Source organism: Eublepharis macularius, chromosome 2, assembly GCF_028583425.1.
Source record: "Eublepharis macularius isolate TG4126 chromosome 2, MPM_Emac_v1.0, whole genome shotgun sequence".
NCBI classification, from domain to species: Eukaryota; Metazoa; Chordata; class Lepidosauria; order Squamata; family Eublepharidae; genus Eublepharis; species Eublepharis macularius.
This window is the reverse complement of record NC_072791.1, coordinates 65,428,053-65,442,726: the sequence shown is the minus strand read 5'-3', so window position 1 is coordinate 65,442,726 and position 14,674 is coordinate 65,428,053. Positions and strand designations below refer to the sequence as shown.

Below are 14,674 nucleotides of genomic sequence, written 5' to 3'. Positions count from 1 at the left end.
GTTCCCCGCCCTGTCTCTGTGCTGGGACTACTTGAGGAAAATTGTGGCAGCCCTACCCCTGCTGTGTTCAGGGATACTCTGTTAGAACTGGAACTTTAGTGCCCCCCCGTTTTACTGACCCCCCCCCGTCCAGTATGCCTTCCTCTTTGGTCCCCTTTATATGTTGTTCTGTGTAATACTCAGAACAGTTTCTGACCTCATTTTAGAACTCATTTGAAAATCCCAGTGTGTGTGTGTGCGCGTGTGCGCCATCCATAGGCTTTTCCCCGCAAGAATACAAACAATTGTGACAAGATCTTTATTCAGAGAGGACACAGTTACATTTATAAAAACATTAAGTAAAATTCAAGTAATGTCTATGTGACAGACTGCATGTTTTGAAAAAGCCTGGAAGTGCTGTGCACACAGCTGCAATACTTTTAAAGGTTAATCCCTCACAGAATCAGAGAGCTTTGAGTGGCAGGCTACTCCAAGGGATATGATTGGGTAGCATGAGCTGGAAAAAGGAGGGTCAGTTTTCTGCCTTGCTGAGAGGAATCCAGTATGAACAATTGGAAGAGAGAGTCCTAACTGAACGCAATTTAACACTGAAAGGAGACCTGGGGAAAAGTTGGCAAGGAAGTTTGGGATGGGGATAGATCTTCTAAGGAGAGGAGATTTTCCCTACCCAGTCAAACAGGGAGGTAGCTCTGGAGAGTAGAAAGGTCCCTGGTCGGGTGTGGTTGGAAACTGCCTTTTGCAGACCTTAAGATTCAGTTAAAAACTGAAGAAAAGCACTGGTGTTTGAAGAGAAGGGGTTTGGGGTACTAGAAAGTGGGTACCAGCATTCCTAATGCCAGAAGAGAAAGAGAATACTGAAAGTATACTAGAGTGCTTGGGGAAAAACAAGGGAACCAAAGCCTCAAAATATAAGCCTTTTAAGTATCTGTGACGAGGATAAGAGCTGAAGTTTGTGCATGCTCTGATTTTACCTGAGAGAGAGAGATATAGAAAATTTTCAACTCCTGATTTCACCTGGCCTTTCCTCTCTAAAGTAAATAAACTAGTTAGTTATTGTTGGAATTTTAAAAAATGCCTCTGGTGCCATTTCTGTTGTTTAAGGACAAGAGAACATCGTAGTTTATTATTTAAAAATACAAAGAAAATCTATGGAAAAGATACCGTCATTCACACTTAAGAGCAAGAAAACAAAAATGCCAGATTTGAATATGTACTTCACTATTAAGCCTGAAATTCACCAAATCCTGACTTATGTGACAAATGTAACAACTAGTGGGGAGAACAAACTGCTATACAAGTTAGCTTCTTCAGGTTGCAGTCGTGGATAAAAGACAGTAGTCGTGCAGATCTGACGTGCTCAGGCAATCCTCTCTGCAGCACCCCTTTTCCCTCTGGACTGTTCTGTTCTTCCCTGCTTTTTCCAATGCAAAGCATTCCCTATGCAAAGTGTACCTCGCACTGTGTTCCTTGTCTCACCTCTTTTCCATGTGCAGATTCTCTATATGTAGTGAGGGGAAGGCTCTGATCAACTTAGGTGACAAGCCTCCAACTCCTTAATGCAAAATACTGTGGTGCTGCACTCACTGGCTTTGGATCCTGAAGCTGAATTTTATCCAGCATAACTGCACACAACTGCCTTTTGGAGATGGGAAATGAATTAGGAGGAATAGAACCGGCAAGTTATGTTAAAGTATCAACTTTCGGACGCAACTTGTAAGCCCTCATCTGCTAAATGTATTAGACATCCAGTAGTACTTTGTTAAATGTTAAGGTAGGAACTATTGCCTGATAACAGAAAAATAAGGACAGTTCCCTGCAAACCAATGCCAAAAAAAATACTGACTTCCTGACTGCCTGGCTGGAAGCAGTAAGCTTGCAAGGAGCTGCCAAGTGTGTGCATTTTACAAGCAGGATTGCATTTTTATTTCAGCTTTAACTGGAACTGACAAAGTTGCTAACACCAGTGGCTTCTGGGCTTGAACAAAGATGATTACAGAACTCTGCTGTCACTTGAGTAATAATGATGAGGCAACCGTGCCAAGACTAACAGGAGGAAAAGGGCACTCAAATGGGTGAAACTCCAGCAGTGGATCCTTTGAAGAATGCCCCCCTCCCCAGGCTGAACAAGGACTTAGGATTTTTATCTCGCTATAATTGTGACTTTCTAAACAAATCCCGGGTTTCCTTAATCATAACAAGCACCAGCTTAGCATAACAAGTATTTTACATAATTGTATTTTACATAATTGTATTTCATTCTGGATGTCCTGGTCTTTTGACCTCAATTTTTCTATACTTCGTCCATAAAAGGTTTTCCCAATGAGGACCTGCTCTTATCTGAAGAAGTGGGCGCTAGTCCACAGATGCTTATGGTGGCATAAAATGGTATTTGTCTTCAAGGTGTCACAAGACTCCTGTTTTTTAAGGAAAAGTTGTTTCAGAAGTGGGTGATTTGGAATGGAGAAGCAGTACAGCAGAAAGGGGATTTGACAGTTTCCTTCCCTGCCACTTTCCCACCAGAACTCCCTCCCCTCTTGCAGCTGTGCAAGCAAAAGGTGCTTGCAAACATGTGTCTGATATGGGGGACAGAAAATCCCAGGAGAAAAGTGGGGGTGGGATAAAAGGAAAAAGGGTCTCAGCACTCCTACTGCTTCTGAACTCCACATCATCTTCCTCTCAAAGCTATTAAAACTTCCCCCTGTTGAACCCCCCCCACACACACCTTCAGCTGCCTATGTGTTTCAAGTGCAGATTGGCCCACAGGTATCAAGGTGACGTTTTCCTCTAGAGGGAGTTCTGGTTGAAAATTGCTGCTGGTTGAGGAAAAACCATTTTCCCCTGGGACGTTTGCACTTTCACAGTGGCCGCCTCCTTTAAACTGGCCTGCGTACCTACTTTGCACAAACATTGCTTTTGCCTTGCCAACATCACATTTAAATCAAGCCTTAGCCCTCTGGAATTAATGAGATGCTTTCAACCTTGTCCCACCTGTGCCATACAGATTACAAAATTCCACTTGGCCAGATAAACCCTTCCACACAGAGAGAACGTCAATTCTTGGGCAGCAGAGATGCAAGGATGCTATTTCAGAATGCCATAGTCCCACAGAAGGGAAAAGGCTTGCTTTCCCCACACCTCCACAGAGTAACAGAAGTCTCTTATTTCAATCACAATCATTCTACATTGCCTCTGTTGTAGGAAAGTTTGATTGAACAGTGATATCATGCCAGATGAGGCAGAGGGGAGAGTAAGACATTTGGGTAAGTGCAGGAGGACCGGAACCAAGGAAGTGTTTGGTCGCAAACTGGCTACTAAAAAAACCAAACAAACCCTAGCCTGATTCTGTGCCTAGAACAGTAGCTTGAAATATGCAGAAACATGAGGTGGTGGGAGCTTAAGCATAATCATCTGCTAAAGCCTGCCAATCAAGCGTCTGATAAAGCCACAGTAGCAGAAACCGGTTTAAAAATGCTGCCTCCAGGCTGCTGCCACTTTCCAGGGAGAGCGGCTCCTTTTCTCATGCCACGCTCACCTGGCACTGCAGCAGGATGTCTGGGAAGGCAGGGGGTCCTCCCTAGGAGGAACCGGCGGCTATTCCCGCCAGCCTCTCCTGGCCCGCGCCTCGCCTCCTCACGGCCAAAGTGTAGGGCAGAGGCTTGAGGGCCAGCCCGTGCTCGCAGTCCATGGAGAGCTCCTCGGCAGGGTTGGCCTCCACGTCGCACTGGTGCAGGAGGATGGCGGTGAAGAGGAAGAGCTGAAGCTTGGCGAGCTGGTCCCCGATGCAGCGCCTCTTCCCCACCGAGAAGATCAGCACCCGGCAGGCGAGGTCGCGGTCGAGAGTCTCCTGGCTGGCGTCCAGAAAGCGCGCCGGGTCAAAGATGTGCGGGTCCTTCCAGCGGAGCCGGTCGTGGTTGACCGACCACTGGTTGACGAAGACCACCGTGTCCTTGGGGATGTGGAAGCCGTCCAGGAGCACGTCGGCGGTGGTGGCGTGTGGGATGGTGAGCGGCACGAAGCTGCTGTAGCGCAGAGTCTCGTAGAGGAAGGCCTCCAGGCGAGGCAAGGCGGTGCGGTCCTCCGCCGTGGGCAGCCGGTCGCGCCCCACCACGCGGTCCAGGTCATCCTGCAGCTGCCGCCGGAGCGCCGGGTGTTTGAGGAGCAGCAGCAGCACCCAGGCCAGAGCGGTGGAGGTGGTGTCCTGGCCGGCGCCGAAAAGGTCAGTGAGGGTGCCCTCCACGTAGTCGCCGGCGAGGCCCTGCTGCGCCGCGGGGCCGTGCTCCATGCGCTCCAGGATGGCGTCGCTGATGTGGCGCGGGGAGGCGCCCGGCCGGAAGGTGCGCCGGTGCCGCGCCACTTTAGCGCGCACGAAGTCGTGCAACTCGCGGTTGAGCGCCTGGAAGTCATGGAAGACGCTGCGCACCGGGTTGGGGAAGGCCTGCAGCCAGGGCAGCACGTCCACCAGGCTGCCCGCCGCCACTGTCTGCCCGAAGCGGTCGTTTCTGCCCAGCAGCGCCCGGAACTCGCCGTCGGCGTGGCTGTAGCGCTGCCCGAAGCAGAGGGCGCACATCACGTTGGCGTTGGCCACCGTGAGCAGCGGCGCCGGGTTGCCGTACGCGCCGCCTGCGCTCAGCGCCACCAGCCCGTCGATGAGCTCCTGCGCCTCGGCCGCCACGTGCTGCTCGAAGAGCCGCTTGCTGGGCGTGTTGGCCGTCGAGAAGGCGCGCAGCGTGGCGTGCGCCACCCGCCGCTGCGCCCGCCACCGCTCGGTGTAGCGCCCGAAGGCCATGCTCTTGCCGCCTGACACCAGGCGGAAGGAGGGGAAGTCGGGTCTGCCGGCGAACAGCCCACCCCGCCGCACCAGCGCCTGCTGGATGGCCGCCTCGCCGTTCAGCACCACCACGGCGCGCAGGCCCAGGCGCAGCTGGAAGACGTCCCCGTAGCGCCGCGCCAGCTCGCAGAAGGTGAGGTGCGGCAGCCGGCCCAGCTGCAGCACGTTGCCCAGCAGCGGCCAACCGACGGGGCCAGGGGGGCTCTTGCCCGCGGGGTTCGGCCGCCTCCGTGCCCACAGGCACAGCAGCAGGGCGCAGGAAAGCAGCAGTGCCGGCTGGACGGCGCTCCTGAGGAGCATGACGGACTCCCTCTCCGGGCTCTGGGGGTCCCCCATGGGTGGCAGCGGCGCCCTCAGGGCTTCCCCGAGGAAAGTCCCGCGTCTCTATGCGGTCGTTTTCGGGTGCTGGGCGACCTTTACTCAGTGGGAGCCTCCTGAAGTCGCCGTGTGTGTGAATGAGAGGAGACGATAGCCAGAGGCTGTTCTCCCGTCTTTTGCCCGTGTTAACCCCTCTGAGATGTCTCCCGTCTCTGCTCTAATAGAATGCCCGTCCCGGCTTTATAGCCGTCTGGAGAGGGGGCTGAACCTCCCTCCTCCCCTTTTGGTGGTCCCCAAGTCCCCCCTGCGCAGCCATTCCGTGCTTTCCTCCGGGAGAGAATTGAAACAGCAGACTGATCCCTCTCGCTAGGAATGTGTGCAACTTTCCAAAGGCTTCCTGCTGCCAAAGACAGCCTGATCCCCACAGCAGGAGCCGAAGGAGGGGGAAAGTGTGAGAGCCACTGGACGCTGCCAGGCACCTTTGGCTGCCTTGGAAGAGCTGCTGCTTTCGTGACTGGAGAGAGAAAATGCTTCAGAATTGGCTGGTAGCTGGAGTTAAAGCTGGTTACCTCCAGGCTAAAGGGGTCAGGACTACTGCTCAGTCCCAGATGTGGGGCTCTGAACCTCTCTTAGCTCCTCTGCTTTGTCTTCATTGAGACATTCTCGGTGGCTGGCACTTAACAATGCTTTCTTGTCCCCCAGACTGACTTGTTTGCTTGTGAAATAGGAAAGTCTGTTAGGTATTTTTGCCCAATGTTGTCAGATTTCAAGAGCTAAGCAGGATCATCCCTGGATAGTTCCTGGATGAGACAGTACCAAGGTAGTCCAGGGTTCCTACACAGAGGTGGAATGTGGCAAACCACTTCTTAACACCTCTGTTGCCTTGAAAACTCTTTGAGGGTGCTTTACACACACAGCTGAGCACCAGGAGTTGAGCAGTTAATACCTGGGAATGGTACAGTCCTTAGCCAGAGAGATCACAGTCTTGGATAAATAACGTAAAGGGGGTCAGGGCTAATCAGAAAGTAGAGTGAGAATGGGTCGGTGGTGATGCCGGAAAGACTTTGTGAAAGAAGTGGGTTTGGAAAGAGATGAGATGGAGAGGGTGTGATTGCTACCACAGGCATAGCTAGACATGTCACATAATTGGATGGTCTCACAGGAGGATTATCAGGAGTCTATGCAATCTGCCAGTTACACACGCTCAGGCTAACCTAATGCACGGAGTTGTTGTGAGGATAAAACGGAGAAGGGCAAAATATTGTAAGCCCCTCTGGCTCTCCATTGGGGAGGAAAGTGGGGTATAAATGAAGTAAATAAATGTCGTGGGTAGTCAGGATAGTTCATAGCAAAATCCCAAACCAAAACCTGATGTAATACCTTTTAATAAGAACAACCAAAATAATGCAACACAGTGTGCCACAATAATGCAGAACTCTTTGTCTGCCTTGATGCTGAAGGGGTGAGGGAAGGAAAAAAGGATCGCTCTCACAACATGATCATAAGGCTTTTGTCAGCATCCTGTGAAGAATGATTTGCTGATTTCAGTGGGCACAGGGTACTGCTAGAATTAGATTGCACTCCTGGAATGCTGGGGGAAAGGAGCAAAAAAATTGGAAGCTGTTCATTTGAAAACAATCTCCAGTATTGTTACTATAAGGACTATTACATTTTTCTTTTGCTCTCTGCCTTTTAAGCAACTTGCACATTCCATTTGACATCAGAGAGATGTTAGATTAACTATCGGTTGTTACAGTTTTAAGGGCTAGCTTACCCATGACATGCAAGTAATTGTAACAGAGCGCAAGCACCATTTGTTTTTAAAAGGGGGGCACTTTGAAGAAAAGAAGTATGAGAAGATGGTAATTCATCCCCCTCTATTTTTTATTATTTATTATTGAATTTCTATTTTGCTGCTCCAAAGACCACAGTAAATTTACTGTGTGGCCCACACTTGCCAATTCAAAGTTACAGAGGGAAAAAACTTTGAGGCAAAGTGGAGAAAAGATAGGTAGAAGAACTCTTCTACCTTTTCACAAAGCAATTTCCTTTTTGAAAAGAATAAGTTCTGGGGTACCATTGCATACATTTGTGCATAGTGTAAAAGGGAAAAAGATGTACCATTAAGATGTACCATTATCCAGGACCTATATGTTTGCCTGGGATGTAGCAAGAGCCACAAGCATAGATAGCTTTAAGAGGGGATTAGACAGATTCCTGGAGGAGAGGTCCATCAATGGATATGAGTTATGTTACTAAAGGGAATCAAAACATTCAGAGGCAATAAACTCATGGGGCAAGGAGAGTGCTTTTTTCCTGCAGTTCAAAATAACAACATTTGATTTATATACCGCCCTTCAGGATGACTTAACACCCACTCAGAGCAGTTTACAAAGTATGTTACTATTATCCCCACAACAAAACACCCTGTGAGATGGGTGAGGCTGAGAGAGCTCCAGAGAACTGTGACTAGCCCAAGGTCACCTAGCTGGCTTCAAGCGGAGGAGTGAGGAATCAAACCCGGTTCTCCAGATTAGAGGCCTGCGTTCTTAACCACTTCACCAAACTGGCTCTCAATGTGCCAATCTTCATCAGGTGATCTACAGTTACATTAAATAGGTTTTGTCCCCCATTTCTTAATACTAGTCTCTAAAACCCAGTGCCAGGAGGCAGCATCAGGGGAAGGTCTTGGCCTCTGTGGCCTGTTTATTGGTCCTCCAGGGCAACTGGTTGACCGCTGTGTGAGACAGGATGCTGGACTAGATGGATCCCCTTGTTCAGGTTAGGGAATCAGTCACTGTTCTTATTCCTTTTCATTTGTGGCACAACATTATGGAAGGGCTTTCCTGTATCAGACAGGAAGGTGCCAACTCTGTTGGTTTATAGGAAATTATAGGAAGCGTGACTGCTTTTAAGGGTTTGGGGTTAAGTAGTTTTGCGGGGGTTTGTATGTAATTTAATGTATTTTTAAGCATGATCTCTAATTGGTTTGCTTTGGGTTCATTATTAAGTGCTGTTGACTCTGTATGGGAGAAAGGTGAGATAGAAATGCCATACATTTTAAAAAATCTTTAAAAGAGGATTCAACAGTTTTTCCTCCAGCCAAGTGACCCTAGTTCTCCCCTGCCTTTTTTTAGTAGTGCTTTTGACAGTGAATCCGACACTGATTAGAGCTCAACTACTCCTAACAGTTTCTTCCATATTTATTTTAAACACTTTCCCCCTCTTTTACAAATACAGCTTTCATGATTGCTGTATCAAGAAACAGAATGGTGTAGAAAGAGAAGGAAACTTTACCACTTCCTTCCCTTGCAATATTCTCACTGGCAAAAGTTAGTCTTGAGGGCCAAACTAGATATTACAGCGTTCATGGACACCAATGGCCTTTAGAACTGAATTTCGGCATTTAAAAATGCCAAGTGTAATTTTTATATGGTAATTTGATGGCAATTTATTATTCTGTCAATTACAAAATTAATATTTTTAATGTTTTAGAGAATTTGTTTTTAAAAAGGCATGGGGGAACAAGATTGCTTGGTCCTGCCACATTACAGGTTTGATCAGGATTGGGCCATTGCGGCAAACGGCCAAGTTCAGTTCTAAAATTGTATTGGTGTCCATGGGTTGGACATGTAGATGGATGCTATAATGTCTAGTTTGGTCATGAGTTGTTTTTACTCCCACTAAGGAAAAAAAGTGGGGTACCTGTAAGTTTTTCTCAGCAGCTGTGGGCTGCCTATTTACAGCAAAAAAGAGAGAGCGAGAGAGAGGAGAGGAAGGGGTTGAAGTCATGCTGCTCTTCTTGATAAAACCATCCTAGAGCTTGCATTTGCAAAAGAGAAAAAAATCATCTAAATAAATAAGACCAAATGTCTCGAAACATGCTCCCAACTAATGAGTGCAGTGTATAGTTGACTTCTACCCCAAATATGCAAATACACTCTGATGGTGTTGAGAAAGTTGTTTGTAGGCATGAAACATGGTAAGAGTATTTCCACAGCAGTCGCGCTGCTCTCTGTATGTACATTCAGACACACTATAAAAATTCTCTGCATAGTGAATTTTGTCATGTCTGCATACCAGAGTTGTGATAGTTCTCTCTCATACACAATCTGCAGCAATGCTTTGTATTGGTTGTTGTGCCCAAAGATACTGCAGTCTAGAGCACATGCATATCAGTCGGGCTACACAATCAATCAGATCTAATGATTGCTTTATATCACACAAAAGGGCTTTGTGTCGCACAAAAACAAGAGGTGCCCTGTTGTCTCAGCCCAGGGGTCCATCTAGACCATGCTTCTTGTTTCACCCTGCGGTCAGCCAGGTGCCTTGGCGAGCCGTTGTATAGGGCACACAAGCCAAGACCCTTCCCTGACGCTGCCTCCTAGCACTGGGATTCAGAGATTGGTGGTTCACAGAAATAATTGGGGGTGGGGGAGGAGAGCTCAGTGTCAATTAATTGTAACTGCAGATCATTTGATGTTGATCTGATCGTGGGTGGCAAGCACCACCCTTACCTTCCATGGACCTCTAGGAGTTTACTGCCTCACCACAGTAATATCAAGACTTGATTAGCTTCATAGGTCTACCCTACAAGCCAACTGGAACACTCTACTTGGTTCAGAGCGCCACAGCTCTGTTATTATCAAGAGCTTGGCAGGGCATGTCTGTTATCAGAGGCTAGGCAGAGCCTAGCCATCGGTTACTGGGCTCAGTTTAAGGTATCATATACAAAGCCTTTTGTGGCCGTGGTTCCTCCATATCTACAGGACTGGCTTTCCTGGTATGCTGTGCCACAACAGCTTTGTTCTTCAGAGGAGGTTCTGCAAGTGGCACCCCACAAATAGGTAAAATCAACAATTGCCCGTACAAGTGCCATCTCCACTGTGGCCCCCACCTTATGGAATGGCCTGCTTGATGAAGTCAGAAGACACTCAGCCTTCTGGCTTTTCACAAACTATGCAAAACTGAAATATTTATGAGTGCTTTTTTACACAGGTAATTAGGCATGTACTGTAACAAATGGTTTCAGAAAGATGCTTTGGTAAAGAGATTGGGAATATGTGTGGACTGTTGATGCAAGTATGCTCCTACTAAATAGTTTCTGCATCACTTAACATTTGATGTTAATGCTTATACTTTGTTTCAGATTTGCTTCAGCGCCGTTTTCAGATTTCTTCTTGTTTTCAGATTTCTGCAATTCAAACCTTATTGCTTTGTTTATCGGATGTTCCATCCTTTTGATTGTGTTTGACCTGCACTGTGTAATCTGCATTGAGTCTCAATAAGAAAGGCAGACTATACATAACGTAAATAAATAAAAATAAAATGTGGTGGTTGCCTTTAGAAACCATAGCTAGTAGTCCTTGATGGATCTGTCTTGTGCATCTTCTTATGGATAAATCAGGATTAAAATTTTACAGATGGAGAACTGAGGCTGAAAAAGAGACTAGCAGTCTGTGGCTGAGCAGCATTTGATCCCAAATCTCCAAGGTTCAAAGCAACATGCTAACGATGCTGATGTTTATCAGTTTTTGCAGAGCACTTTAATTTCTGGATAAAAATACTCAGTAAGATAATGATGAAATACATTTGTACCCAAGCAATATGTACAAACAGGAGGAGAATGGAAGAGACTACCCAAGTAAAAGTAATGAATGTTCACATACAGATATTTGAGGCTGTCAGCGGCAAGCCATGTAAAGAATACGTTGATGCTGCTGTATAATCTCAGAGGTTTTAGAGAATGTGTTTAATTCAGTGACTGAGAGTAATTATAGTTTTGGCATAGTGTCTGGAAGTGGGAGCAACAGCATATCATATTTTATTGGAAAGGGGGAACTGCGGCTCTGGATAGGCTGAATGAAGCCAAATCTTCCTTCAGATCTCTATTCTGAAATAAGATTATGCTGTATTTTTATGGTCCGAGATAATGTGATACCATTTAGTCCTTTACATCATCAAATGTTGTCCACTGAATCCCCCAAAAATTCCTGAGAAGGTAATTTTGTCACCGAATAAATTAACAGCTTGGGCTATCAACATGTCAACTCATGGCTTCATTGCCAAGCAGAGCCAGTTCGTTGTTTTAAGTTTCCCAGTAGGGATTTTTCCAGTGGAGCATAGTAAGGCCAAGTGGAATTCCTTCATCTGACAAAGAGTGCTGTGGTTCTCAAAAGCTTATGCTACAATAAACTTGGTTAGTCTTAAAGCTGCTACTGGACACTTTACTATTTTGCAACTACAGACTAACATGGCTAAGTCCTCTGGATCTATGATAATTCCTTGTTTCCGTTGCTTTTCAGACTAGCCTGTAGTTAAAATGAAAGCTAGTAGAAAACTAGGTATACGAGATATTATTTCTCTGGATTTTTTTGGCACAGGTTTAAAAATATTTTTTCATAACAAAAATGTTGTTTAAAGCATGTTCTGCTGCCCAAATAATTTTTTTAAAAGGATTCAATATTCTGTTCAAGCAAGGATGTGCTGTGAGTGGGATATGGAAACAATAATTGGGAATGTGTCCTGAGGGGAGAATTCTAAAGAAACAAACTTTAAAGGAAGTTGGGCAACTGAAGGGAGGGTGGCAACATGGAAAGGGTGGGGAAAAGAGAAAGAGATTTTCAACTGATGCTGTGTTCTAGTGTGGATAGTACTTCTCTTTAAGAAGCAAAATCAAAAAGAGTCCAGTAGCACCTTTAAGACTAACCAATTTTATTGTAGCATAAGCTTTCGAGAATCAAGTTCTCTTCGTCAGATGCCTGATACAGATACTGGCCAAATACAGAAGAGCAGGAGAGAGAAGAGAGGCGGCAATTAGGGGGGGAGGGGGAGGGAGCAATCAAAACATTCCTTTGCTAGTATATGTAAATATCTCCTTTTGGTGTGTGTATCAGTTGGCTTCAAAGGAGTTTGCCCTGTTAGTTTGTAGCAGCCAAACAGCTAGACCATCCAATTCCAATGTAGTATGGGCCTTCGACAACCACAGCTCTCCCTGCCAGATGCATCTGACAAAGAGATCTGTGGTTCCCGAAAGCCCACACCAGGTGCCACTGAGCTCCCCCAGACCCCACCTCTGTAAAGGAAATCTGTTACCTGTGGTAATGTGATAACCATTCATAGTCCCTATTCAGTCCCAGCTTGACAGAGTCAAATTTGCATATGAATTCCAGTTCAGCAGCCTCCCATTGGATTTTGTTTTTGAAAGGTTTCTGTTGAACTACAGTGACCTTTAAGTCTTTGATGGAATGTCCTGGTAGGTTGAAGTGTTCTCCCACTGGTTTCTGGACGTTTCCATTTCTAATGTCAGATTTGTGTCCATTTATTCTTTTGCGTAGAGGTTGGCTGGTTTGTCCAATGTACAGAGCAGAAGGACATTGTTGGCACATGAGGGCATATATCAGACTGGAGGATATTTACCCCTTCACTTGCCAACACGCAAAGGCTAGCTTTAGTTTTGTGGCTGTGCAACGGAGGGGTCCCAGAGCTCTGGAATGGGGGGAGGGAAGTTTTTTTTCCTGTAGTTATCATATAATATTGTTGTATCTTGCATGCTAACTTGTATTCTGTATCTATCTCTATAGCGCTGTAGTGGTCAGTGGGCTGGGCCCAGGTCTGGTGCCTTGCCCAACTGTTTTTTTTTTATGCCTTTATAAATAAAAAACTTCCAGTCTTGCTTAAGATCTTCTTGCTGCTGGCACATTATTCTTAGCAGAGACATCAGTTTAGTACTAGGGAAAGATCAAGTGAGGTTGCACTCTTTACATGCCTATGGTAAGAGGCAAACCGAAGCAGCAAACTGACAGCAACAAGTGGACTGGTCCCTGGTTGCAGAGCGACAATTTCCACAACACTTGGAAGTACTTGTGTAAAGAGAGCTCTTGTACCATTTTATCAGACATTAAGAAATGCAGTAGCATAAGTACAGCATTGAGGTTTAAGGTTGGGACAATTTAAATATTTAAAAAGTCATAAAATCCAAAACCGATCAATTTGTTTCTGTATTGGCAAGCAGAATAGCCAAGACATTAGCAAAAGGCTATACAAAATTAACAAAAGCCCAACAACCCTGACCTGGATAGCCCCAGTGAGCCTCAGATCTCAGAAGCTAAGCAGGGTCAGCCTTGGATGGGACAGCTCCAACAAAGACCAGGGTTGCAGAGGCAAGCAATGGCAAAACACTTCTGTTAGTCCATAAAACCCCCACCAGGGGACACCATAAGTCAACTCTGTCTTGAGAGCACTCTCCACCACCACATAGTCCAACAACCCATTAGCTACATTGAAATATAAAATAATAATTGTGCATATATACCATTCTTCTAGACAGATTAATGCCCCACCCAGAGCAGTGAACAAGTTAGTGTTGTTGTTATCCCCACAATGCAGCTGGGGAGCTGAGGCTGAGAGGAGCGGCTTACTTTTTTTCAGTCATGTACCTCTTGTCCATCAACTTCATTGGATGCCTCAGAGTTCTTGTATTAGGGGAGAGGGAGAAGAAGCTTCCTTTATCCACTTTCTGTTCACCATAATTTTATAGATCTCTTATCCTGTGTCTCCTCAGACATCTTTTCTTTATCCATTCTGAAAAGTCCTAAATTCTGCAGTCTTTCCTGATAGGAAAGATGTTCAAATCCCTTAATCATCTTGGTTGTTTTCTTCTGTACTTTTTCCAGCTGTGGAGTATCTTCAACAGACTCTTAATTAAGGCATTATGTCACAGAGTTACGTAACTGCTAGAGAACAACAGGTAGCTGACATGCAGGGGAAAGTCTGTATCAGAACAAATCAGATAATAAGAGCCTTAAAGGGTATAGCAATTGAGATTGAAAACAAAATAATATAAAGAGAAAATTTTCATATGCATATGTTGAGTGTTTATGGTAAAATGCAATTCATAAATCTTCTCTAATGCTATCAGTCAGAGGTGCAATGAGAAAGGAATTGGCTTGGCAAATGAAGTACTATCTTCATGAGTATCTTCTTCATATTGATGTACATCAGCCACTCCATCTCAGCCATGGTTGCCCTGATGCTACAGAAGCAAAGAGAAAGGAAGGCAGGTTGTCAATTTGCTAGTGCAAGGGATAGAGCTGTGATCTGTGAGCACCTTTATCTTGGATATAGATGCAAAGGATGTCACATCCCAGATGTGTCTATCCCAGTTTGGCTATGGCTGTGTGTTTCTCCCTATCTGCTGTGTGCCACTTTTTAAGTGCCTGGGGGAGAAATCTAGATGGGGATTTTATCCTTAGGAAGGGATGAACAATATAAATAACTCTCTCCTCCGCTGGCTATAAGAAGCAATTGCAGGAGAGAGCTGTTAAAATCTTAGATTCTCCCCAACTGCACCCAAAGTTCTGAATATCCCCCTCCCATTTGTAAATTTCTCCAAGCAATGCCATCTGGACTCAATAGATTAGACTCTTTTCAAAGTACATACAGGACACTTTCATGGATGCTGAATGTGGCAGAATTAAAGCTGAAAGTATCACTAAAAAATCCTAATTTTAATATTAATACCATGGA

At 45.8% G+C, this 14,674-nt stretch overlaps 1 protein-coding gene across 1 annotated transcript; it reads right to left on the bottom strand.

Annotated features, from left to right (window-relative positions):
• Nucleotides 1-3,574: 3,574 nt before the first annotated feature.
• Nucleotides 3,575-5,164, bottom strand: LOC129323390 (cytochrome P450 1B1-like). The gene has a single exon (XM_054969924.1). The coding sequence runs from the start codon at nucleotides 5,162-5,164 to the stop codon at nucleotides 3,575-3,577; it is 1,590 nt and encodes a 529-aa protein (XP_054825899.1).
• Nucleotides 5,165-14,674: the final 9,510 nt, after the last annotated feature.

Coding starts and splice junctions, on each gene's coding strand:
- LOC129323390 (XM_054969924.1), bottom strand. CDS start 5,164: ATGGGGGACCCCCAGAGCCCGGAGAGGGAGTCCGTCATGCTCCTCAGG.